Here is a 27,028-nt window from a genome sequence, read left to right on the forward strand (position 1 = left end):
TACCCTGCACCTTTACTGAATTCATGGATGAGCTCTAGTAAGTTTTCTGGTAGCATCTTTAGGATTTTCTACGTATAGTATCATGTCATCTGCAAACAGTGACAGTTTTACTTCTTTTCCAGTTTGGATTCCTTTTATATCTTTTTCTTCTCTGATAGTTTTGGAAGTCCTATCCACAGCAATGTTGTATAAAAGTGGTGAGAGTGCACATCCTTGTCTTGTTCCTGATCTAAGAGGTAACGCTTTCAGCTTTTCACTGTTGAGTATGATGTTAGCTGTGGGTTTGTCATAGATGGCCTTTATTATGTTGAGGTAGGTTCCCTCTGTACCCACTTTCTGTAGAGGTTTTATCATAAATGGGTGTTGAATTTTGTCAAAAGCTTTTTCTGCATCTATTGAGATGATCATATAGTGTTTGTTCGTCACTGATCGATTTGTGGATATTGAAAAATCCTTGCAACCCTGGGATAAATCCCATTTGATCATGGTGTATCGTCCTTTTAATGTATTGTTGGATTCAGTTTGCTAGTATTTTGTTGAGGATTTTCGCATCTATGCTCACCAGTGATACTGGCCTGTAATTTTCTTGTGGTATCTTTGTCTGGTTTTGGTATGAGGGTGATGGTGGCCTCATGGAATGAGTTTGCTAGTGTTCCTCCTTCTGCGGTTTTTTGGAATAGTTTCAGAATGATAGGTGTTAACTCTTCTCTAAATGTTTCATAGAATTTGCCTGTGAAGCCATCTAGTCCTGGATTTTGTTTGTTGATAGTTTTTGTGTGTGTGTGTGTCTTATTTTTTATTGAATTATAGTTGAATTACAATGTTGCATTAATTACTGCTGTACACCAAAGTGACTCAATTATAGATATATATACATTCTTTTTCATATTCCTTTCCATTATGGTTTATCACAGGATATTGAATATATTTCTCTGTGCTATACAGTAGGATCTTGTTGTTTATCCATTCTATATATACCAGTTTGCATCTGCTAATCCCAAACTCCCGCTCCTATCCTCTCCCACCCCCCCCCCCAACCCCCTTGGCAACCACCAGTCTATTCTCTATGTCCCTGATTTTGTTTCTCTTTCATAGATAGGTGTCATATTTTATTTTATTTTTTACTTCTTTCAAGTCACTTAACCTATTATTTTACTTTTTTAAAATTAATTTTTATTGGAGTATAGTTGCTTTACATGTCATATTTTAGATTGCACATGTAAGTGATATCATATGGTATTTGTTTTTCTCTTTCCGACTTACTTCACTTAGTATGATAATCTCTAGTTACATCTGTGCTGTTGCAAATGGCATTATTTCGTTCTTTTTCATGGCTGAGTAATATTCCATTGTATATATGTACCACATCATCTTTTATCCATTCATCTCTTGATGGCTATTTAGATTGTTTCCATGTCTTGGCTATTGTGAATAGTGCTGCTGTGAACATAAGGGTGCATGTAACTTTTTAAATTAGAGTTTTCTCCAGATATATGTCCAGGAGTGGGATTGCTGGATCATATGGTAATTCTATTTTTAGTTTTCTGAGAAACCTCCATACTGTTTTCCACAGTGGCTGCACCGACTTACATTCCCACCAATGGTGTAGGAGGGTTCCCTTTTCTCCACATCCTCTCCAGCAACTTGTCATTTGTAGACCTTTTAATAATGGCCATTCTGACCACTGTGCGATGGTACCTCTTTGTAGTATGTACCTTATTTGATTTGCATTTCTCTAATAGTTAGCCACATTGAGCATCTTTTCAGGTGCCTATTGGCCCCCTGTATTTAGTTTTTGGAGAAATGTCTACTTCAGTCTTCTGCCAATTATTTGATTCCGTTGTTTGTTCTTTTGTTGTTGAGCTGTGTGAGCTATTTGTATATTTTGGAAATTAAGCCCTTGACAGTCGCATCATTTGCAAATATTTTCTCCCATTCTGTAGGTTATCTTTTCGTTTCGTTTACAGTTTCCTTTGCTGTGCAGAAGCTTGTAGGTTTGATTAGGTCCCATTTGTTTATTTTTGCTTTTACTTCTATTGCCTTGGGAGACTGACCTAAGAAAACATTGGTACGATTTATGTCAGAATGTTTTGCCCCTGTTGTCTGCTAAGACATTTTATGGTGTCATATCCTATGTTTAAGTCTTTAAGCCATTTTGAGTTTATTTTTGTGTATGGTGAGAGGTCGTGTTGTAACTTCATTGATTTACATGTGGCTGCCCAACTTTCCCAACACCACTTGCTGAAGAGTCTGTCTTTTTTCTGTTGTGTATTCTTGTCTCCTCTGTCGAAGATTAATCGACCATAGGTGTGTGGGTTTATTTTTGGGCTCTCTGTTCTGTTCCATTGATCCATATGTCTGTTTTTGTGCCGGTGCCATGCTGTCTTGATTACTGTAGCTTTGTAGTATTGTCTGAAGTTTGGGATGGTTATGCTGTTAGAAGTCTTTTAATCACAGTTTCAACTTCAATACTTGTGATTGGTCTGTTCTTATTTTCTACTTCTTCCTGGTTCAGTCTTGGAAGATTTCACCTTTCTAAGAATTTGTCCATTTCTTCTAGGTTGTCCATTTTATTGGTAGATAATTGCTTGTAGTAGTCTCTTATGATCCTTTGTATTTCTGTGGTGTCAGTTGTAACTTCTTTTTTGTTTCTAATTTTATTGATTTGAGCCCTCTCCCTTTTTTTCTTGATGAGTCTGGCTAAAAGTTTATCAATTTTCTTTATCTTTTCAAAGAACCGTCCTTTAGTTTCATTGATCTTTTCTATTGTTTCCTTCATCTCTTTCATTTATTTCTGCTCTGACCTTTATGATTTCTTTCCTTCTACTACTTTGGGTTTTGTTTGTTCTTCTTTCTCTAGTGGCTTTAGGTGTAACCTTAGGTTGTTTGAGATTTTTCTTGTTTCTTGAGGTAAGATTGTATTGCTATAAACTTCCCTCTTAGAACTCCTTTTGTTGCATCTCATAGGTTTTGGATTGTCGTGGTTTCGTTTTCATTTGTCTCTAGGTATTTTTTGATTTCCTCTTTGATTTCTTCAGTGATCCATTGGTTGTTTAGTAACATATTGTTTAGCCTCCATGTGTTTGTGTTTTTTCGTTATTTTGTTGTAGTCGATTTTTAATCTCATAGCATTGTGGTAGGAGAAGATGCTTGATATGGTTTCACTTTTCTTAAATGTACCGAGGCTTGCTTTGTGACCAAGCATGTGGTCTATCCTGGAGATTGTTCCATGTGCACTTGAGAAAAATATGTACTCTGCTGCTTTCAGATGGAACGTTCTATAAATATCAATTAAATCCATCTGGTCTGATGTGTCACATAAGGCCTGTGTTTCCTTATTGATCTTCTGCCTGTATGATCCGTCCATTGATGAAAGTGGGGTGTTAAAGTCCCCCACTATTATTGTGTTACTGTCGATTTCTCCTTTTATGGCTGTTAGCATTTGCCTTATATACTGAGGTGCTCCTTTGTTGGGTGCATATACATTTACAATTGTTTTATCCTCCTCATGGCTTGATCCTTTGATCATTATGTAGTGTCCTTTTTTGTCTCTTGTAATAGTCTTTATTTTAAAGTCTATATTGTCTGATATGACAATTGCTACTCCAGCTTTCTTTTGATTTCCATTTGCATGGAATACATTTTACCATCCCCTCACTTTCAGTCTGTATGTGTCCCTAGATCTGAAGTGGGTTTCTTTTAGACAGCATATATACGGGTCTTGTGTTTGTATCCATTCAGCCGGTCTATCTTTTGGTTGGAGCATTCAATCCATTTACATTTAAGGTAGTTACTGATATGTACTTACTGACGTTTTGTTAATTGTTTTGGCTTTGTTTTTGAAGGTCTTTTTTCTTCCCTTCCTCTTTTGTTCTCTTGTTACTTGATGTCTGTCTTTAGTGTTGTGTTTGGATTGCTTTTTCTTTTTTGTGTGTGTATCTGTTGTACATTTTTGGTTTGTGGTTCCCATGAGGTTTTGATATAGCAGTCTGTATATGTACAAGATTGCTTTAAGTTGCTGGTCTGTTAATTTCCAGTGCATTTCCAATATCCTGCATTCGTACTCTCCTCTTCCCATGATGGCTGGTTTTGATATCATACTTGTGTGTGGGTGATTTCCTACCTTTGTTTTATGTTTGCCTTTACCGATGAGCTTTCCCATTCAGAATTTTCTTGATTCTAGTTGTGGCCTTTTCTTTTCCGCCTAGAGAAGTTCCTTTAGGATTTGTTGTAAAGCTGGTTTGGTGATGCTGAATTCTCTTAGCTCTTGCTTGTCTGTAAAACTTTTGATTTCTCCATTGAATCTGAATGAGAGCCTTGCTGGGTAGAGTATTCTTGGTTGTAGGTTTTTCTCTTTTATCACTTTAAATATATCTTGCCATTCCCTTTTGGCCTGCAGAGTTTCTGCTGAAAAATCAGCTGGTAACCTTATGGGGATTCCCTTGTATGTTATTTGCTGCTTTTCTCTGTTGCTTTTAATATTTTCTCTTTGTCTTAATTTTTTGGTCACTTTGATTAATATGTGTCTCGGTGTGTTCCTCCTTGGGTTTATCCTGTATGGGACTCTCTCTGCCTCCTGGACTTGAGTGAGTGTTTCCTTTCCCATGTTAGGCAAGTTTTTGGCTGTTAGCTCTTCACATATTTTCTCAGCCCCTTTCTCTCTCTCTTCTCCTTCTGGGACCCCTTTAATGCCAATGTTGTGGATTTAATGTTGTCCTAGAAGTCTCTTAGACTGGCCTCATTTCTTTTCATTCTTCTTTCTTTATTCTGTTCCTCAGCAGTGATTTCCACCAATTTGTTTTCCAGCTCACTTATTCGTTCTACTGCTTCATTTATTCTGCTATTGATTCCTTCTAGTGTATTTTTCACTTCAGTTATTGTATTGTTCATCTCTGTTCATTAAAGCTTCTAACTCTTTATTAAACGTTTCTTGTATCCTCTTGGTCTGTGTCTCCATTGTTTTTCCTCTTGGTCTTGGATCATCTTTACTATCATTACTTTGAATTCTTTTTCAGATAGGTTGCCTATCTCCACTTCACTTAGTTGTTCTTCTGGGGTTTTATCTTGTTCCTTAGTCTGGAAGATATTTCTCCGCTGTCTGGTATTGTCTCACTTGCTGTGTTTTTGTGGTCTCCATTCCTCAGGCCGTAGGATTGTAATTCTTCTTGGTTCCGGTGTCTGTCCCCTGGTGGGTGAGGTTGGTCCAGGGGCTTGTGCAGGCTTTCTGGTGGGAGGAACTGGTGCCTGCACACTGGTGGGTGGAGCTGGGTCTTGTCCCCCTGGTGGGCAGGGCCATGTCAAGGGGTGTGTTTATAGGTGGCTCTTGGCTCAGGACAACTTTAGACAGCCTGTCTCCTGAGAGGGGTGGGACTGTGTTCCCACCCTGTTCATTGTTTGGCCTGAGGCATCCCAGGACTGGATCCTGCAGGCTGTTGGGTGGGGCCGATCATCAGTGCCAAAATGGAGACCCCCGGGAGAGCTCACGCCCAAGAGTTTTCCTTTGGGCCCCACAGTGAGCCACAGCCGACCCCCACCTCTCCCGGAGACCCTACAGTACCTGCAGGTAGGTCTGGCCCAGGCTCTTATGGAGTCACTGCTTTGCCCTGGGTCCCAGTGCACATGAAACCTTGTGTGCGGCCTCCAAGAGGGCCCTCTGTTTCTCTCAGTCCTGAGGAACTCCTGCACTCAAGCCCAGCTGGCCTAGAAAGCCAAGTGCTCTGGGGGCTCCACCTCCTGATGCCAGATCCCCAGGCTGGGGAGCCTGATGTGGGGCTCCAGACTCTCACTCATATGGGAGAACCTCTGTGATATAATTATTTTCCAGTTTGTGGATCGCCCATCTGGAAGGTATGGGATTTGATTATAATGCAGAAGTGAACTTCCTACTGTCTCACTGTGGCTTTGGATGTAGAATATCTTTTTTGGAAGGTTCAAGTCTTTTTTGTCAGTGGTTGTTCAGCAGTTAGTTGTGATTTTGGTGTTTTCGTGAGGGGAGGGGAGCTGAAGTCTTTTTACTCCACCATCTTGTCTCTCCTGCCAGTCCTGAAGAAACATTTTAAAACTGTCCGAATTTGCCCCTCCAGATTGTACCGGGCTTACCTTGCCCTCTGACTGCTGGTCAGGTGTGCTGAGTGCCTTCAAGCACTGGGAGGGAGGGAGGAGAGAGAGGTCAAGGTTGTGTGCCCTCTCTGCCACCTCCATGTACAGCGTCCTGGGCTGGCCCTGCGCCTTTCAGCCATGCAAGATCCCAGTGCTTGTGGGATGGCCTCTCTAGCATTCTGCACCAGCTCGCTCTCTCCAGTTCTGGGAGTTCCTCCCTCCCCGGCCCTCTAGGCGCAAGGGCTACAAACAGCATGTCGCTGTTAGTAGCCTAGGGAACTATGCCATCCTTTGTGCCTAGGGACTCAGCCTAAGTCAGTCTTTATTGAAGGGTTCTCCGATGACCTGAATTGGGCGTGCCATCTGTTTTCTGCCTGGACCCTGAGAGCCGCTGACAGATGCACAGATCGAATTGGACCTCAGGGCAGTGACAGTTTTTGATAGAGCACTCCTTATCTGCCTCTGTAGGGAGAAGAGGCGGGCTTTCAAGTTAATTTGAGGACTTGAAAGAATTGTATTACATGGAGAAGGACGTGAGAATAGTAAAATTTGCATTTATGTGCGTTACATTATTTTGTTTTGAAATTTGTGAGTCAGAATTGCTTGTAGTCCATTTGATAGAATTAATACAATATTGTATGCATACAAAAAAAGGAAGAACAATTTGAAACTTGTTTGGCTGCTTTTAAAAGTCAAGCGACGGGACTTCCCTGGTGGTGCAGTGGTTGAGAAATCTGCCTGCCAATGCAGGGGACACGGGTTCGAACCCTCATCGGGGAGGATCCCACATGCCGCGGAGCGACTAAGCCTGTGTGCCACAACTACTGAGCCTGCGCTCTAGAGCCCGTGCGCCACAACTGCTGAGCCTGCGTGCCACAACTACTGAAGCCTGCACGCCTAGAGCCCATGCTCCACAACGGGAGAAGCCACCGCAATGGGAAGCCTGCGGACCACAACGAAGAGTAGCCCCCGCTTGCCACAGCTAGAGAAGGCTCGCGCGCAGCAACGAAGACCCAACACAGCCAAAGAATAAAAATAAAATTAAAAAAAAAAAAAAAAAAAAGTCAAGCGACAAGTTAGAAAGAGAAAGACAAATATAATATTGCTTATGTGAAATCTTGAAAAACGGTACAGATGTGACCTTATTTGCAAAGCAGAAATAGAGACACAGATGTAGAAAACAAACTTAACGGTTGCCAAGGGGGAAAGGGGGTGTGGGATGAATTGGGAGATTGGGATTGACATATATACACTACTATGCATAAAAGAGGTAACTAATGAGAACTGACTGTATAGCACAGGGAACTCTACTCAGTGCTCTGGGGTGACCTAAATGGGACAGAAATCCAAAAAAGAGTGGGTATATGTATAACTGACTCACTTTGCTGTACAGCAGAAACTAACACAACATTGTAAAGCAGCTGTACCTCAATTTAAAAAAAAATAGGCAAACAATAAGGACCTACTGTATAGCACAGGAAAGAATACTCAATATCTTGTGATAACCTATAATGGAAAAGAATCTGAAAAAGAATATATATTATGTATATGTATAACTTAGTCACTTTGCTGTACACTTGGAACTAACACAACATTGTAAATTAACTAAACTTCAATTAAAAAAAAAAAAAAAAAAAGTCAAGCGAAATGAGAGCACTTCAGGTTGGTAACGGCCAGGCTCTTCTACCTTCTTAGGCATAGCTCAGCCATCTCCTGAACTGCTGATTTTTCAGAAAGAATTAAAGAAAGCAGAAGATGCTATCACCTTGGAGCATAAGGAGTTTGAAACCCAGAAACAAGCTCTGCAAAAACAGCTGCAAAGTGAAGTGAGTATTTCTCCTTGAGCACCCAGGGGTCAGGCCAGTCCACTGGGTAGACGTGTGAACTTGGCACACGCCACACTGGTGTAAGTGGGCTTTATTTTGACATCAGAGATCCCTCAAGGTGCTAAAGGGTGTCTTTTCTCATCTGAGAGAACTGTCCAGTGGTCATGTGACTTTATATTCATAATAGTCACAAAATCCAGAGGCAAGCAAACTCACTTAAACACAACATTTTCCAAGTCCTGATGGTGCCCACAGTGGAAGTGTCTCAATTCTCACCCCGTGACTTGGAAATACTGCTGCCCTCACTCTGGTGTCTGCCCATGCCCTGGAGTAGCTGCTCTGACATGCGTGTAAGAAGAAGTGGAAACTTGTGTTATCGGTCGTCATTTTAAAGGAACCCTGTGGGTTACGGGTGTAAAGCTGCTCAAAACTGGCAAAACAAAAAAAGAGAATAAGCCCAATGAGAGAATTGTTCCCTTTGAAGTGAGCTGTGATTTGTTTTACGTTGATTTCTTTTTCTTCTCTAATTCCCTGCAGATTGAGCACTCCGCCCAGCTGAAGGCCCAGATATTAGAATACGATGCTTCTGTCAAGAGGTTAACTGTGCAGGTTACCGATTTAAAATTGCAACTGAAACAAACTCAGATAGGTTAGAGGCATTTTTAACCTGTGTGTGTGTGTGTGTGTGTGTGTGTGTGTAAAACTTCTGACATTTGTGGAAATGTAATAATTGTTACTCGTTGAATTTTTAGTAATTCTCATAGTAGGGGTAAAACCATAGAGACATGGGCCATCTTAGAAGTCAAACTCCGTGTCCGTTTCATGGATACCAGCCAGGTCGTCAGCTAAGGTGACTTGCTTTCACAGGTGCCCCATGCTTGGGGGAGCCTCATACCCCAGATAGGAAAGGTGTGGTAGTGATGCAGAGGCCCCCAAATTCATCCTGGACCTAGGCTTTCCTTTTTTATTTGCTACCCTGATAATAAGAGCGGTCTACTCTTCAGTGGTTTTATATACTCCTTGACAGGTGTATACACCTGTGGGAGAAGGCAGAGTGCCCTGGCAGAAAGAGCACTGCTTCTGGAATCAGAAAATTGGTTTTGTACCCCAATTTTGAAGTTAGTTGTTTGGCCTTGGACATGTTGCTTTTAACTTCCTTGGGCCTCAGTTTCCCCCTTTGTAATGAGGATGATAATACCTTCTGTGCCATGGAGGACGAAGGGGAAAGGTGATTGGCTCCAGTACAGTGCCTGGGGCATATAAAACACTGGGGAAATGGCCACTGCTATCATCTTATTACTATGTCTTCCTGTGGATGCGTGACACCTGCCCCTGCTCCTTCATAACAAGTGTTCCTAGGCTTAGGCACTTTCTTTAGCTGCTTTCAAGCTCAGTGGAAGTTCCTGAGTGTTCGTGATTTTGAGCCTTCCTCAGTTCCTTCTTCCCACTCAGGCCCTTGGCCCCTTCTCCCCACGCCAGTTTTATTTTGGTCTCTTTAGTCATCTCCACTCTTTCCCGTTCCTCATTTTGTCTCCACAATTCTGCATTTGCCAAACTGCCCACAGCTGAAACCTGTACCAAGCTCGTATCATTAGAAATAGTTTAATGAGGGTGGAAGCCTCTGGAGCATGGGCATCACAAGCATCTGTCCATGGCATCATCAAGATGGCCTTGCAGGAGAGGAGTGGTCACATCTGCTGGCTTTGCATTAGGCCAGCGCAGTGGCTCGATGCCTCGCTAACTGGGGGATTCAGCCGCAGTCCCCCATCCGTGACATGGGAGCCGTGAGAGTTCTGGGCCCACAGTGGTGGCCTGACCACATGTCCTTCTTGTCTGAGACTCAGGCCGTGTGCAGTGGATTTTGCCGCAGCCCTGGGAGTTCGGGGGCGGCATCCTGTAGTGAGACACATTCATTATTTTGAAGTCAAATGTGTGAACATTCATGCTGGGTGAAATAATTAAAGATTATAAATGGGTTTATATCAGCTCAGGTCAGGTTTTTCCACCACATGAGTTCAAGTCTGGTTAGGCTTTGTCCCCTAATACATTGTAAATACCTTTTTAGTTCTCAAAGCTTTTAGATTTCAGGGTCGTGCATAATGGATTGTGAAATACTAACATGCGTTACAAATGAAGGCATATGAAGCAGTAGCTGGTACACATAAGCTCTCAAGTAAATGTTAATTACTGTTATGACTGTGGTTTCACAAACTTTTCTTTTTTTAGTTTTATTTATTGAAGTATAGTTGATTAACAATGTTAATTTCTGCTGTACAGCAGAGTGATTCAGTTACACGTATATATATATTCTTTTTGATATTATTTTCCATTATGGTTTATCATAGGATACTGAATATAGTTCCCTGTGCTATACAGTAGGACCTTGTTGTTTATCCATTCCGTATATAATAGCTTACATCTGCTAACCCCAACCTTCCATTCCATCCCTCCCCCAAACCCCTCCCTCTTGGCAACCACAAGTCTGTTCTCTTTGTCTGTGAGTCTGTTTCTGTTTCATAAATATGACAGAATTGAACACATCTTAGATTCCACATGTGGTATCACATGGTATTTGTTTTCTCTTTCTGACTTACTTAACTTGGTATGATATTCTCTAGTTGCATCCATGTTGCTGCAAGTGGCGTTATTTTGTTCTTTTTTTTTTTTTTTTTTTTTTACAGCTGAGTGATATTGCTGTGTTGTGTGTGTGTGTGTGTGTGTGTATACCACATCTTCTTTATCCATTCATCTGTTGATGGACATTTAGGTTTCCATGTCTTGGCTATTGTAAATAGTGCTGCTATGAACGTATGGGTGTATGTATCTTTTTGGATTAGAGTTTTGTCTGTATACGTGCCCAGGAGTGGGATTGCTGGTTCATACGGTAATTCTATTTTTACTTCACTGAGGAACCTCCATACTGTTTTCCTTATTGGCTGTACCAACCTACATTCCCACCAACAGTGTAGGAGGGTTCCCTTTTCTCCACACCCTTTCCAGCATTTGTTATTTGTAGACTTTTTTTTTTTTTTTGGTAGACTTTTTAATGATGGCTATTCTGACTGGTGTGAGGTGGTACCTCATTGTAGTTTTGATTTGAATTTCTCTAATGTTGAGTGTCTTTTCATGTGCCTATTGGCCATTTGTATTTCTTCTTTGGAGAAGTGTCTACATAGGTCTTCCGCCAATTTTTCGATTGGGTTGTTTGTTTTTTTGTTGTTGAACTGTATGAGCTGTGTGTATATTTTGGAAATTAAGTCCTTGTTGGTCGCATCGTTATCAAATATTTTCTCCCATTCTCTGGGTTGGCTTTTGTTTTATGGTTTCCTTTGCTGTGCAGAAGCTTGTAAGTTTGATTAGGTCCTGTTTGTTTATTTTTGCTTTTATTTCTATTGCCTTCGGAGACTGACCTAAGAAAACATTGGTACGATTTATGTCGGAGAATGTTTTGCCTGTGTTCTCTTCTAGACGTCTTATGGTGTCATGTGTTACGTTTAAGTCTTTAAGCCATTTTGAGTTTATTTTTGTGTATGGTGAGAGGGTGTGTTCTGACTTCATTGATTTACATGCGGCTGTCCAACTTTCCCAACACCACTTGCTGAAGGGTCTGTCCTTTTTCCGTTGTATAAGTAGATTCTTGCCTCTTTTGTCAAAGATTAATTGACCGTAGGTGTGTGGGTTTATTTCTGGGCTCTTTATTCTGTTCCATTGATCCATGTCTGTTTTTGTCCCAATACCATGCCGTTTTGATTACTGTAGCTTTGTAGTATTGTCTGAAGTCTGGGAGGGTAATGCTTCCTGCTTTGTGTTTTTGCCTTAGGATTGCTTTGGCAATTCTGGGTTTTTTATGGTTCCATATAAATTTTAGGATTATTTGTTCTAGTTGTGTGAAAAATGTCATGGGTCATTTGATAGGGATCGCATTAAATCTGTAGATTGCTTTGGGTAGTATGGCCATTTTAACAACCTTCTTCCAATCCGAGAGCATGGGATATCATTCTATTTCTTTGAGTTATCTTCAGTTTTCTTTACTAATGTTTCATAATTCTCAGCGTATAAGTCTTTCACCTCCTTGGTCAGGTTCATTCCTAAGTATTTTACTTTTTGAGGTGTGATTTTGAAAGGTATTGTTTTTTTACATTCCCTTCTGATGTTTCATTGTTAGTGTAAAGAAATGCAACAGATTTCTGTATGTTAATCTTGTATCCTGCTACCTTGCTGAATTCGTTTATCAGTTCTAGTAGTTTTTGTGTGGTGTCTTTAGGGTTTTCTGTATATAGTATCATGTCACCTGCATATAGTGACAATTTTACCTTTTCCCTTCCAATTTGGATATCTTTTATTTCTTTGTCTTGTATGATTGCTGTGGCTAGGACTTTCAGTACTGGGTTGAATAGAAGGGGTGAGAGTGGGCATCCTTGAGTTGTTCCAGATTTTAGCAGGAAGGCTTTCAGCTTTTCACTGTTGAGCATTTCATTGGCTGTGGGTTTGTCATAAATAGCTTTTATTATGTTGAGACATGCTCCCTCTATACCCACTTTGGTGAGAGTTTTTATCATGAATGGATGTTGAATTTTGTCAGATGCTTTTTCTGCATCTATTAAGATGACCATGTGGTTTTTGTCTTTTCTTTTGTTGATGTGGTATATCACATTGATTGATTTGCGTATGTTGAACCATCCTTGTGAAGTTGGGATGAATCCCACTTGGTCGTGGTGTATGATTTTTTTTATGTGTTGTTGGATTCGGTTTGCTAATAGTTTGTTGAGGATTTTTGCATCCATATTCATCAGAGATATTGGCCTGAAGTTTTCTTTTTTGGCAGTGTCTTTGTCTGGTTTTGGTATCAGGGTGATGGTGGCTTCATAGAACGTCTTTGGGAGTGTTCCCTCCTCCTCAAATTTTTGGAAGAGTTTGAGAAGGATCAGTATAAGTTGTTCTTTGTATGTTTGGTAGAACTTGCCTGTGAAGCCCTCTGGTCCTGGACTTTTGTTTGTAGGGAGTTTGTTGACTACAGATTCTATTTCACTTCTAGTATCCGTCTGTTGAAATTACTTATTTCTTCTTGATTCCATTTTGGTGGGCTATATGTTTCTAGAAAGTTGTCCAGTTCTTCTAGGTTGTCAAATTTGTTAGCATATAATTGTTCATAGTATTCCCTTAGGTTTTTTTGTATTTCTGTGGTATTGGTTGTTATATCTCCTTTTTCACTTCTTTATTTTGTTTGTTTGGATTCTCTCTCTTTTCTTCTTGGTGAGCCTGGCCAGAGGTTTGTCCATCTTGTTTACCCTTTCAAAGAACCAGTTCTTGGTTTTATTGACTTTTTCAATTTTTTTAAATCTCTGTTTTATTTATTTGCTCTTTCATCTTTATTATTTGCTTCCTTCTGCTGACTTTGGGTTTTGTTTGTTCTTCTTTTTCTAATTTTTTTAAGTGGTAGGTTAGGTTTTTTATTTGACATCTTTCTCGTTTTTTTTTTTTTTTAAGGAAGGCCTGTATCGCTATGAACTTCCCTCTAAGAACTGCTTTTGCTATGTCCCATAGATTTTTTATGGTTCTGTTTTCATTGTCATTTGTCTCGAGGTATTTTTTAATTTCCTCTTTGACTTCATCATTGATCCATTGCTTTTTTTGTAGCATGTTGTTTAGTCTCCATGTAATCGTTTTTTCTCATTTCTTTTTCTGTGGTTGATTTCTAGTTTCATGCCATTGTAAAAGATTCTTGAGATAATCAGAAAAGATTCTTGAGATAATTATCGCTGTACTCTTAAATTTGTTGAGGCTTTTTTTGTGCCCTAGTGTGTGGTCAATCCTAGAGAATGTTCCATGTGCACTTGTGAAGAATGTGTATTCTGGTTTTCTGTTTGTTTTGTTTTGGATGTAGTGGTCTGAAACTGTCAGTTAAGTCTAACTGTTCTGTCGTGTTGTTTTGTTTAGTATCTCTGCTGCCTTACTGACTTTTTTTTGTCTACAAGATCTGTCCATTGATGTGAGTGGGATGTTAAAGTCTTCTACTATTATTGTATTCTTGTCAGTTTCTCCATTTATGTCTGTTAGTATTTGTTTTATGTATTTGGGTCCTCCTGTATTAGTGCATATATGTTGATGTCTGTAAAATCCTTTTCTTGTATTGATCCTTTTATCACTGTATAGTGTCCTCCTTTATCTTTCTTTATGGCCTTTGTTTTAAAGTCTATTTTGTCTGATGTGAGTATTGCAACCCCTGCTTTCTTGTCATTTCCGTTTGAATGAAATATCTTTTTCCATACCCTCACTTTCAATCTGTGTGTGTCCTTTGCTGTAAAGTGGGTCTCTTGTAGTCAGCCTATTGTAGGCTCTTGTTTTCTTTTTAATCCAATCTGCCACTTTGTGTCTTTTGATTGGAGCATTCATTCAGTCTGTTTACATTTAAGATGATTATTGATAGCTATGTATTTATTGCAATTTTAAGCCTTGTCTTCCCATTTATTTTATATTTGTCCATTTGTTTTTGTTTTTCTTTGTGTGGTTTGATGATTGTCTTTTGTATTATGCTTATGTTCTCTTGTTTTTGTTTTTTTGTGAATCTGTTGTATGTTTTTGATTTGTGGTTACCCTGTTTTCAAGTATGTTAACCCCATTCTGTATCTGGTTGCCTTAGACTGGCAGCCATATAGGCTGAAACGCATTCTAGGAAGTGAAAAAATAATCTACATTTTCTTCATCTCCTCCCCCACATTTTAAGATTTTGATGTCCTCTGTTACATCTTTATGTTCATTCTTTTGCTGTTCATTGTGGTTATCGTCATTTCACAGAAATTTTTTGATTCTTTCTTAATCTGTGTACTGGCTTATTTAGTTGATTTGCTTTTTTCCTCTTTTCTATTTAGAGAAGACCTTTCAGTGTTTCCTTTAGGATAGGTTTAGTGTTGCTGTATTCTTTTAGTTTTCACTTGTCTGAGAAATTCTTAATCTCTCCTTGTATTCTAAATGATAATCTTGCTGGGTAGAGTATCCTAGGTTGCAGATTTTTCCCTTTCAGGACTTCGAATCAGTCTCTCGCCACTGCCTTCTGGCCTGCAGTGTTTGTGTAGAGAAGTCAGCTGATAGCTTTATGGGGGTTCCCTTGTAATTAACTCCTCGTTTTTCTCTTGCTGCTGTTAGCGTCTTCTCTTTAACTTTTACCATTTTTATTATAATATGTCTTGCTATGGGTCTCTTTGGGTTTACGTTGCTTGGGACCCTCTGTGCTTCCTGCACCTGGATATCTGTTTACTTCTTGAGGTTTGAGAAGTTTTCAGCCGTAGTTTCTTCAAATACATTTTCGATCCCCTTTTCTCTTTCTTCCACTTCTGGGATCCCTATTATGCATAGATTGGCGTGCTTTATGTTGCCTCATAGTTCTCTTATATTGGTTTCATTGTTTGTTTGTTTGTTTTTTTCATTTTGCTTTCTGTCTGCTGTCCTGATTGGGTGATTTCCATTATTCTGTCTTGCAGATCACTTATTCGTTCTTCTGCATTATTTGTTTTGTTGTGGCCATGCTGCACAGCTTGCGGGATCTCAGTTTCCTGACCAGGGATTGAACCTGCACCCTCGGCAGTGAAAGCGCGGTGTCCTAACCGCTGCACCACCAGGGAATTGCCTGTTCTTTTGCATTCTGCATTCTGCTATTCATTGCCTTTAGTTCGGTTTTCGTCTCGGCAAATGAGTTTTCTAATTCTTCTTGGTTCCCCTTCATAGTTTCTAGTTCCTTTTTACAGTACTCTGCATTTTTGTCGATATCCTTTCTTAATTCCTTCGGTGTTTTCCTTATCTCCTTTTTGAAATCGGTGTCTGTTAAACTGGAGAGGTCTGTTTCGTTGTCTGTTCTTTCAGGGGCATTTTCTTGGCCTTTCAGCTGGGAGCGGTTCCTCTGCTTCTTCATTTTGCTTATGCTTCTCTTATTCTGTGAGTTCAGGAGAGTCAGTGCTCTACTGTGGTCTCAGAGGGCTATTTATATGTGGCATCATCCCTGTGTAGCGTCTGTGGGTTTAATCTTGTTTTGGCACGAGAGCCGTTTTTAGTATGGATGCCTGTCTCCTCTTTTCCTCCGCGCGTGCTGCTCATTATCCCCTTGATAGAGGGGGCGTGCAGACGCGGCAGCTGCTGCCCAGTCCCGGAGTTCTCGGCAGCAGTGGGGTCTCGTGCACCCCTGGAGCAAGACAGTGGGAGCAGAGGCAGCCTTGCAACTGCTCCTGGAGCCTGGGAGGGCAGCGGTGGTGGCTTGCGACCACCCCTGGAGTCTGGGAGGGCAGCGGTGGTGGCAGCTGGAGACCGCTCCTGTAGCTCGTGTGGGTGGTGTCCTGCTGCCTTAGAGCATGCACAGCGAAGAAGGCTGCAGTGGCGGGTCCCACCCCTCCCCTCGCGCACCCCCCGCCCCCCCGAACAGTGGCGCCTGGCTTCCTCTGCATACACCCTCAGGTGTGCTTGCATCAGACTTGAGCCCCTCCAGGCTGTTTGCACGCAGCCCACCCCAGTCCTCTCCCCGGGTCTGATCTCCGAAGCGTGAGCTCCAGCACCCAGCCCCGGCCCACGCTGGCGGACGCGCATCTCAGGCTGGGGAGCACAGGGCGGTGGCACAGACCTTTTGTGCAGGTCTCTCTCCATCCTAGCCGCTGCAGACTGGTTGCTGCGTTCTCCTCCGAAGCTCTCTGTCTGTCCCGGCTGATCTCCACGCCGGGGAAGGGACTTGCTGGGGTGCAGGAACCTGGCCTCTTGCACAGCTCCCTCCCAGGGTGCAGGTCCTGTCCCGCTTCCTTTCTCACTTTCTTTTTTTTTTTCTTTTTTCTTTTGTCCTACCTGGTTGCATCGGAGATTTTCTTGCTCTTTCAGGTGTCTGAGGTCTTCTGCTAGCGTTCAGTAGATATCCTGTGAGAATCGTTCCACATGTAGATATATGTTTGATGTATTTGTGGGAGGAGGTGAACGTCATGTCCTGCTATTCCACCATCTTTTTTTTTTTTTTTTTTTTAAATTAATTTATTTACTTATGGCTGTGTTGGGTCTTCGTTTCCGTGCGAGGGCTTTCTCCAGTTGCGGCGAGCGGGGGCCACTCTTCATCGCGGTGCGCGGGCCTCTCACCGTCGCGGCCTCTCTTGTTGCGGGGCGCAGGCTCCGGACGCGCAGGCTCAGTAATTGTGGCTCACGGGCCTAGCCGCTCCGCGGCATGTGGGATCTTCCCGGACCGGGGCTCGAACCCGTGTCCCCTGCCATTGGCAGGCGGATTCTCAACCACTGCGCCACCAGGGAAGCCCCTATTCCACCATCTTGATGGCTCCCTCCACAAACTGTTTAATGTGCCAGTTTGCCCTTACTACTTTGATTTTTTAGAAAAGAAATTCTCAATATATTTTAATTTGATCCTCCACCTTTTCCCTTCCTGTCTCACACTGTCTGTCTGTTTGTAACCCGTAGCTCTGGAGAACGAAGTGTACCGCAACACGAAGCAGTCTTTGTTAAATCACTCCGTCAGTGGGTTAATGAGTGGCAAGGAGGGACCTCGTGATGATGACATAAGCGGGGATTTCTTGAAAAATCCTCTGAGACAAGAGGAACTGATGGCAGGCCCAGTTATACCACAGATCCCCAGTTACCCAAATGCCAGCGTGGAGAGTAGTTCCCCCGATTCCGACCTTGAGTTCGTAGCCAATACCACGGCAAGGGTGAGAGAGCTGGAGCAAGAGGCCGAGCGCTTGGAGAAAGCTTTCCAAAACTACCATCGAAGGGTCAGTCGGTGCCCCGCCAAGAGCCCATCGGCAGCCAGGAGCCTGCCCTCCCCGCACCTGCTGAGAGCTCTCAAGAACGTTCCTGCACGTGCTCCTGAGAGGTGTGTTTTTGCAGAGGACAGAGTTGCCTCTCAGCAGCCTCTGTTGAATGCGCATAGAGGGGACGAGAGTGAGGTATCTGAGGTGCCGGGCAGCACAGCCTCAAGGTCACACAAGGACACGGCCTCCGGACGCCTCTCCTCCACTCCCCTCCCCAAAGCAAGGAGAAGCCTTGATAGTGAGATGTACCTGGAAGGTAAGCTACTGCCAGAGGGGTTGCGGGATGCTCTGGATGTGGGTGGGTTGGTCCTCATCGGCCCTCCCCTCTGAGTGAGAGCGCAGCCAGGACGGCAGCGGGTCGTGGGAGCCGGGCCCAGGAGAGCCCTGCCTTTGAACCGCGGGCTCCTGGGGAACCACGGCGTCTCCCCCGAGTCACAGTTGCTGTGGGAGGCCATGGGATAGAGCATCAAGTGCCAGCGTTTTGCTTGGCGCAGAAAGGTGTTCAGAGACTGACAGTGGCTTTTCCTTGGCTGCGGGTTAGTTTCATGTGTTTCCTTGTTACTGCTGCAGTTTCATTCAGGTGCCTGAATTGTCCGTTCTGTGGATCATTTACACATACTCCACTGTTTGCAAGGATGATAGAGTTCATTTTCAAAGCAATAGAACTCTTTAGAAACCGCACTGCTGTCTTCTCCACACAATCTGTAACATGCTCACCCTGGTTCCTCCTGCCTCGTAGGGCTGGGCCAGTCCCCCGCCGCTGTCCCCGGTCCCGACAGAACGCCGCAGCCTTCACCTGCCGAGTCCAGGCACAGCCTTTCCGTGCACTCGCTCTCCAGCCCTGCAGGGCCGAAGGCCGGGTATGTACCACCTTCTGCCCAGCCTCTGCCAACGCTGGTTGCTGCCTACGATCTCAGTCATGGCGTGTTTGGGTCTTTTAGGTGATATTAAAGACTGTGTGGCAGTATAGAATTTGCAGTCAGATTGTGAGACGTGTGATCTTTGAGAATCATCTGAATTACCTGGGGGAAAAAAAGACTCCTTTTAGCAAACGAGTAATGTTTACTCGTTTGCTAAACTTGATGTATAGAATATGTACTGTGGTATTAATAAGCATTTGCATAGTTCCATGACTGGACTGGGTTTATAAAGATAAAACAGACGTACAGACTGCAAAACCAAATAAATTGAGTGTAAACTTAAAATAGTTTCATACATCATTAAAAAGCCACAAATATTTAGGCATTTAAATATAAGCAAATAAGGTTCCACTTTGTAAATCATTGAAATAAATTCGAAAGTGGTATTGGGTCCTAGGATATGATGGCTGGAGCAGGATGCGGTGGGTGTGTTGAGAAGCTCGGGGGAGGGAGGGGCAGGCTGGCATTCGAGTCACGTGGGGGGACTCCCGCCTGGGCCCAGTCCCCGTGGCAGGAGATTCGGACTCCTTCATTCTGGGCTCAGGCCTAGGCATCTATGTGTTGATGCAGTTCTACTGTACAGAGTTGAAAACTGCCACATGTGCCCGTCCTGGTCCTCAAGTATGTAATAGTTTTTATATCACTCCTTCTGTGCTAAAGCCAAGAGGAGAGGCAGGGCACACGTGGGCCGAGGTAGGGCACCGTGGTGTGTTGCATCTTCAGCTGGCTCACGCTAAAGGTGTGCATAGCTTTTCAAAAACTTGTTTTCAAAATTTTTTTGTTCTTTAAAAAAAAAAAAATCCCTCCTAGGAACAGCCTTGTTATCATCTGTGAACAGTGGTAGTACCTACCTCACAGCATGAGGCAGTCTGGAGGAGTGACTGAGTTAAAGTGTATTAACTGGAATGACGCCTGGTGCGTGGAGAGCACCCAGTGCACCGTAGCTCTTATTCTCTATGAGTCCACGAAAAATTAATTTTCTAAAGCATTTTCTCGAGTCACAAAAGGCTTTTTCATCACCCTGTGCTCTTGTGTCTTACATTATTAAAGCTTCACATTCTTGAATTTTATTCTTCCCATCCAGTCTTTATCAAAGACAAACAGAACTTCAAGACACAAGTGAATTTTCAAATCCGGACAAGCTAGCTTTTAAGGATCGTGAGGAATTTGAACCACCTTTTGAATGTAAGTTTAAATATTAATACTTGTTTTTATAAGTTCAAAATGTAGAAAGTTTAGTTTTGGCAAAACATACCCCTTGTTATAAAAAACAAAGCAGTTACAAGTTAGGACATTTTTGTTTTGAGATAAAACCACACATACACGTACAGTGCCTCGTTTTTGTATCAGAAAGATTTTCAGGTTCTGAGTTCCATTTATTAAAAATTTCAGGATTAACTAATTGCAAAGTCGGAGCTAAGCCCATAAGTGAATCCTTAATTTATGAAGTTTAGGATTGCCTCAGGTTTAAAATAAGTGACTTCTTAAAATTTGCTTTTTTTCCTCTTTTATGGAATGTGAAAAAGTTATTATTATTATTTTTTTTGAATTATACTGATTGCATCAATTGCCTCAGATTGAGAAAACCCTTTCTTAGTTAGAGAATGGAGGTAAAAGAGTATTAGCTTAAGAGTCTAGAAACTGGTGTCCTGACTTTGGCCCTGCCTTCTACTGAAGCAGGAGGCTCCGAGGTAGAACAGTCTAAACTAAGGATGTAGAGTCAACCAGCTCTGAGGTTCTTTCCGGCTTGGCAAGTCTTGGTGTTTTTTTTGGTTATAGAAGCTTTATTCATGATAGCCAGAAACTTGAAACAACCCAGGTATCCTTCAGTTAGTGAATGGTTAAACAGATGATGGCAAATCTATACTGTGAACTACCACTCAGCAATTACGTGAAACGGACTATTGATATATGCAACAGTTTGCATGGATCTCCATGGAATTAGCTTAGTGAGAAAAGTCAATCCCAAGATTACATACTATAATAGCTAGTTTATATAACATTCTTTTTTTTATTGAAGTACAGTTGATGTACAATATTATAGAAGAAGTTACGATGTACAATATAGTGGCTCAGAATTTTTAGAGGTTATACTCCATTTATAGTTATTATGGAGTATTGGCTCTAGTCCCTGTGTTATATTGGGAAGTCTTTTTTTTTTTCTTATTGGAGTATAGTTGATTTACAATGTGGAGCTAATTTCTGCTGTACAGCAAAGTGACTCAGTTATATGCATATATACATTTTTTTATATACTTTTCCATTATGGTTTATCCCAGGAGATCGGATATAGTTCCCTGTGCACATAGTAGGACCTTGTTGTTTATTCATTCTAAATGTAATAGTTTGCATCTACTAACCCCAGACTCCTAGTCCATCCCTCTCCCTCCCCCCCTCCCCCTTGGCAACCACAAGTCTGTTCTCTATGTCTGTGAGTCTGTTTCTGTTTCATAGATAGGTTCCTTTGTGCCATATTTTAGATTCCCCATTCAAGTGATATCATATGGAGGTTGTCTTTCTCTTTCTGACGTACTTAGTATGATAATCTCTAGGTCCATCTATGTTGCTGCAGATGGCATTATTTTGTTCTTTTTTATGGCTGAGTGGTATTCCATTGTATATATGCACCACATCTTCTTTATCCATTCATCTGGCGATGGACATTTAGGTTGTTTCCTTGTCCTGGCTATTGTGAATAGTGCTGCTATGAACATAGGGGTGCATATATCTTTCTGGATTCGAGTTTTGTCTGGGTATATGCCCAGGAGTGGGATTGCTGGACCATATGGTAATTCTATTTTTAGTTTTCTAAGGAACTGCTATACTGTTTTCCATAGTGGCTGCAACAACTTACATTCCCACCAACAGCGTAGGAGAGTTCTCTTTTCTTCACACCATCTCTAGCATTTATTATTTGTAGACTTTTTAACGATGGCCATTCTGAGTGGTGTGAGATGATACCTCATTGTAGTTTTGATTTGCATTTCTCTGATAATTAGTGATGTTGAGCATCTTTTCTTGTTTTTCATAAATTATCCCAATATGTGATTCATTAATATTTAACTTATAATTTACAAAATACTTTGATTTACATATTATTTGGTCTACCTGGTTCTAACCTTACTCTACTAAAATATGTTCTCAGCAAAACAGAGTGTTAAAACACAGTCAAATAATGATATATCACTCCTCTGCTCAAAACCCTGTACTGGCTTCTCAAGTATCCCACTCAGATGAAAAGTCCAGGTCCTTACGCTGAGGTTAACAGTTCTGTCTGTGGTATTCACTCTCCCCGCAAATCTTCCCTTTTTGCCTATAAAGGGGTCTCAAATTATCACCATTAGTATTACCCATTCAGTTCAGGGCCATTAAAACCAATTAAGTCGTGGGACTTCCCTGGCGGTCCCGTGGTTAAGAGTCTGTGCTTCCAATGCAGGGGGCACAGGTTCCATCCCTGGTTGGGGAACTAAGATCCCACATGCTGTGGCCAAAATAAATAAATAAATAAAACCAATTAAGTCAGGTGATCTGGAACATGCACTCTGGCCCTCTTGATCTAGTTCCCTTTACTTCTCAGATCTCAGCTCACTTTCCCGGCTCATTCAGTTTAGGCACCCGGGCCTCCTTGCTCTTTTCCCAACACTGTACCCTTTTTATATATTGTCACATTCAATTTGCTAAAGTTTTGTTAAGAATTTTTGCATCTAGAGCATCTTTTCTTTACTGGCCCACCTATATGTCTTCCTTGGAGAAATGTCTATTAAGGTCTTCAGCCCATTTTTCGATTGTGTTGTTTGTTCTTTTGTTGTCGAGTTGTATGAGCTGTTTGTATATTTTGGAGATTAAGCCCTTGTTAGTCACATCACTTGCAAATATTTTCTCCCATTCTGAGGGTTGTCTTTTCGTCTTGTTTATGATATCCTTTGATGTGCAAAAGCTTATAAGTTTGATTAGGTCCCATTTGTTTGTTTTTGTTTTTATTTCTGTTGCCTTGGGAGACTGACCTAAAAAATATTGTTACGATTTATGTCAGAAAATGTTTTCCCTAGGATTTTTCCTAGGATTTTTATGGTGTCATGTCTTATGTTTAAATCTTTAACCCATTTTGAGTTTATTTTTGTGTATGGTGAGATGGTGTGTTCTAAATTCATTAATTTACATGCAGCTGTCCAACTTTCCCAACGTCACTTGCTGAAGAGACCGTCTTTTTCCCATTGTATATTCCTTTCCTTCTTTGTCGAAGATTGACCATAAGTGTATGGGTTTGTTTCTGGGCTCTGTTCTGTTTCATTGATCCATATGTCTGTTTTTGTGCCAGTACTATTCTGTTTTGATTACTGTAGCCTTGTAGTATTGTCTGAAGTCTGGGAGGGAAATGCCTCCTGCCTTGTTTTTTTGCCTCAGGATTGCTTTGGCAATTCTGGGTCTTTTATGGTTCAATATAAATTTTAGGATTATTTGTTCTAGTTCTGTGAAAAATGTCATGGGTCATTTGATAGGGATCACATTAAATCTGTAGGTTGCTTTGGGTAATATGGCCATTTTAACAACCTTCTTCCAATCCAAGAGCATGGGATATCTTTCTGTTTCTTTGAATCCTCTTTAATTTCCTTATTTATGTTTTGTAGTTCTCATTGTATAAGTCTTTCACCTCCTTGGTCATGTTTATTCCTCAGTTTTTTTGTTTTTTGGGTTCTGGTGCAATTTTAAAAGGTATTGTTTTTTTACATTCCCGTTCTGTTATTTCATTGTTAGTGTAAAGAAATGCAACAGATTTCCGAATGTTAATCTTGTATCCTGCTACTTAGCTGAATTCATTTATATTAGATCTAGTAGTTTTTGTGTGGAGTCCTTAGGGTGTTCTATATATTGAATATAGTGTCATGTCATCTGCATATAGTGACCATTGTACCTCTTCGCTTCCAATTTGGGTATCTTTTGTTTCTTTGTCTTGTATGATTGCTGTGGCTAGGGCTTTCAGTACTGGGTTGAATAGAAGGGGTGAGAGTGGGCATCCTTGAGTTGTTCCAGATTTTAGCAGGAAGGCTTTCAGCTTTTCACTGTTGAGTATTACATTGGCTGTGGGTTTGTCATAAATAGCTTTTATTGTGTTGAGACATGCTCCCCCTATACCCACTTTGGTGAGAGTTTTTATCATGAATGGATGTTGAATTTTGTCAGATGCTTTTTCTGCATCTATTGAGATGACCATGTGGTTTTTGTCTTTTGTTTATGTGGTGTATCACATTGATTGATTTGCATATGTTGAACCATCCTTGTGAAGTTGGGATGAATCCCACTTGGTCGTGCTTTTTATGTGTTGTTGGATTCGGTTTGCTAATAGTTTGTTGAGGATTTTTGCATCTGCATGCATCAAAGATATTGGCCTGTAATTTTCCTTCTTGGTAGTGTCTTTGTCTGGTTTAGGTGTCAGGGTGATGGTGGCTTCATAGAATGTCTTTGGGAGTGTTCCCTCCTCAAGTTTTTGGAAGAGTTTGAGAAGAATCAGTATAAGTTCTTCTTTGTATGTTTGGTAGAATTTGCGTGTGAAGCCATCTGGTCCTGGACTTTTGTTTGTAGGGAGTTTTTTTGACTACGGATTCTATTTCACTTCTAGTGATCGGTCTGTTCAAATTATTTATTGCTTCTTGATTCCATTTTGGTGGGCTGCATGTTTCTAGAAAGTTGTCCGCTTCTTCTACATTGTTGCATTTGTTGGCATATAGTTGTTCATAGTATTGTCTTATGTTTTTTTGTATTTCTGAAGTATCAGCTGAGATTTCTCCTTTTTCATTTTTTTATTTTGTTTATTTGGATTCTCTCTCTCCTCTTCTTGGTGAGCCTGGCCAGAGGTTTGTTAATTTTGTTTACCCTTTCAAAGAACCAGCTCTTGTTTTTACTGATTTTTTTTCTGTTGTTTTTTAAATCTCTATTTTATTAATTTCCTCCCTGATCTTTATTACTTCCTTCCTTCTGCTGACTTTCGGTTTTGTTTGTTCTTTTTCTAATTCTTTTAGGTGGTATATTAGGTTATTTGAGATTTTTTTTTTGTTTTTTGAGGAAAGCCTGTATCGCTATGAACTTCCCTCCAAGAACTGCTTTTGCTATGTTCCATAGATTTTGTATGGTTGTGTTTTCATTGCCATTTGTCTCAAGGTATTTTTTAATTTTTCTTTTTTTTTTTAAATATTCATTTATTAATTTATTTGGTTGCGCGAAGTCTTGGTTGTGGCACGTGGCATCTTTGTTGCCGCGTGTGGGATTTCATTGCAGCGTGTGGGATCTTCGTTGCAGCATATGGGATCTTTAGTTGCGGCATGTGGGATCTAGTTCCCTGACCAGGGATCGAACCCAGGCCCCCTGCATTGGGCACGCGGAGTCTTAACCACTGCGCCACCAGGGAAGTCCCTAATTTTCTTTTTGATTGCCTCGTTGACCCATTGGTTTTTTAGTAACATGTTGTTTAGTCTCTGTGTAATCGTTCTTTTCTCATTTCTTTTTCTGTGCTTGATTTCTAGTTTCATGCTGTTGTGGTCAGAGAAGATGCTTGAAATAATTTCTGTACGCTTAAGTTTGTTGAGGTTAGTTTTGTGCCCTAGTATGTGGTCAATCTTAGAGAATGGTCCGTGTGCACTTGAAAAGAATGCATATTCTGTTCTTTTTCTTGGATGTAGTGTCCTGAAAATATCAATTAATTCTAACTTTTCTACTATATCATTTAGGACCTCTGTTGCCTTATTGATCTTGTCTAGAAGATCTGTCCATTGATGTTAGTGTGTGTTAAAATCTCCTACTACTATTGTATTCCCATCAATTTCTCCCTTTATGTCGGTTAGTATTTGTTTTATGTATTTGGGTGCTCCTGTATTACGTGCATATATGTTGATGCGTGTAAAAGCCTCTTCTTGTATTGATCCTTTTACCATTATATAGTGTCCTTTTTATATTTCTTTATGACCTTTGTTTTAAAGTCTATTTTGTCTGTTATGAGTATTGCAACTGCTGCTTTCTTGTCATTTCCGTTTGCATGATATCTTTTTCCATCCACTCACTTTCCATCTATGTGTGTCCTTTGCCCTAAGGTGGGTCTCTTGTAGGCAGCATATTGTAGGCTCTTGTTTTTTAATCCAGTCTGCCACTCTGTTTTTTTTTTTTAATTAATTAATTTATTTGGTAGTGCTGGGTCTTAGTTGCAGCACATTGGCTCCTTAGTTGCGGCAGGTGGGCTTCTTAGGTGCAGCATGCATGTGGGATCTAGTTCCCTGACTAGGGATTGAACCCGGGCCCCCTGCATTGGGAGCACGGAGTCTTAACCGCTGCGCCACCAGGGAAGTCCTGTGTCTTTTTATTGGAGCATTCAGTCCATTGACATTTAAGGTAATTATTGGTACATATGTATTTATTGCCATTTTAAATCTTGTTTTCCAGTTGATTCTATGTTTCTTCTTTGTTCCTTTCTTTTTGTGGTTTGAGGATTTCCTTTTATGCTTGTGTTTTCTTTCTGGTTTTTGTGAATCTATTGTATGCTTTTGACTTGCAGTTGCCCTGTTTTTCAAGTATGTGAACCCCTTCCTGTATCTGCTTGTTTTAGACTGATAGTCATATAGGCCCAAACACATTCTTAAAAGAAGTCTACACTTTCTTACTTTCCTTCCCCACCTTTTACGGTTTTGATGTCCTTTTTTTTTTTAACATCTTCATGTTTATCCTTTTGCTGTTCCTTGTTTTATCGTCGCTTTCACAAATTGGTTTTTGTTTTTTTCTTTTTGATCTATATGCTGGCTAATTTAAGTGATTTACTTTCCAGTAGTGATTTCGTCCTTCCTGTATCTTTTTGTTTCTTTTCTATTTAGAGAAGACCTTTCAATATTTCTTTTCAGATAGGTTTAGTATTGCTGTTTTCTTTTCATTTTTACTTGTCTGAGAAATTCTTTATTTCTCCTCCTCCTCTAAATGATAATCTTGCTGGGTAGAGTATTCTAGGTTGCAGATTTTCCCATTTCAAGACTCTGAATATATTTTGCCACTCACTTCTGGCCTGCAGCATTTCTTTAGAAAAATCAGCTGATAGCCTTATCAACTTATCAACTGGGAGGGTTCCCTTTTAATTAACTCTTTGTTTTTCTTTTGCTGCCTTTAGAATCCTCTCTCTAACTTTTGCCATGTTTATTATAATATGTCTTGGTATAGGTCTCTTTGGGTTTACCTTGTTTGGGACTCTCTGTACTTCCTGTATCTGGATATCTGTTTCTTTAGGTTTGGCAAGTTTTCAGCCATAGTTTCTTCAAATACATTTTCTATCCCCTTTTCTCTTTCTTTTCCTTCTGGAATCCCCATTATGGGGAGATTGACCTGCTTTGTATTATCCCATTGGTCTCTTACATTGCTTTCTTTTTTT

The 27,028-nt window shown here is 40.9% G+C and overlaps 1 protein-coding gene across 7 annotated transcripts in view; it reads left to right on the plus strand.

Annotated features, from left to right (window-relative positions):
• Nucleotides 1-27,028, plus strand: part of OFD1 (OFD1 centriole and centriolar satellite protein) — an 82,108-nt gene that overhangs the window by 27,829 nt on the left and 27,251 nt on the right. For 6 of the 7 annotated variants that reach the window (XR_011072214.1, XR_011072215.1, XR_011072213.1 and 3 more), the window contains 5 exons: nt 7,795-7,925; nt 8,463-8,574; nt 17,361-17,966; nt 18,450-18,570; nt 19,715-19,815. Coding sequence is in view for 1 of the 7 variants with exons in the window: in XM_068532578.1 (XP_068388679.1) it covers nt 7,795-7,925; nt 8,463-8,574; nt 17,361-17,966; nt 18,450-18,570; nt 19,715-19,815 (1,071 nt within the window). In the remaining 6 variants the exon portion in view is untranslated. The remainder of the gene's footprint in view (nt 1-7,794; nt 7,926-8,462; nt 8,575-17,360; nt 17,967-18,449; nt 18,571-19,714; nt 19,816-27,028) is intronic. The other variant, XR_011072218.1, reaches the window with a different exon arrangement.

Source organism: Eschrichtius robustus, chromosome X (assembly GCF_028021215.1).
Source record: "Eschrichtius robustus isolate mEscRob2 chromosome X, mEscRob2.pri, whole genome shotgun sequence".
Classification (NCBI taxonomy): Eukaryota; Metazoa; Chordata; class Mammalia; order Artiodactyla; family Eschrichtiidae; genus Eschrichtius; species Eschrichtius robustus.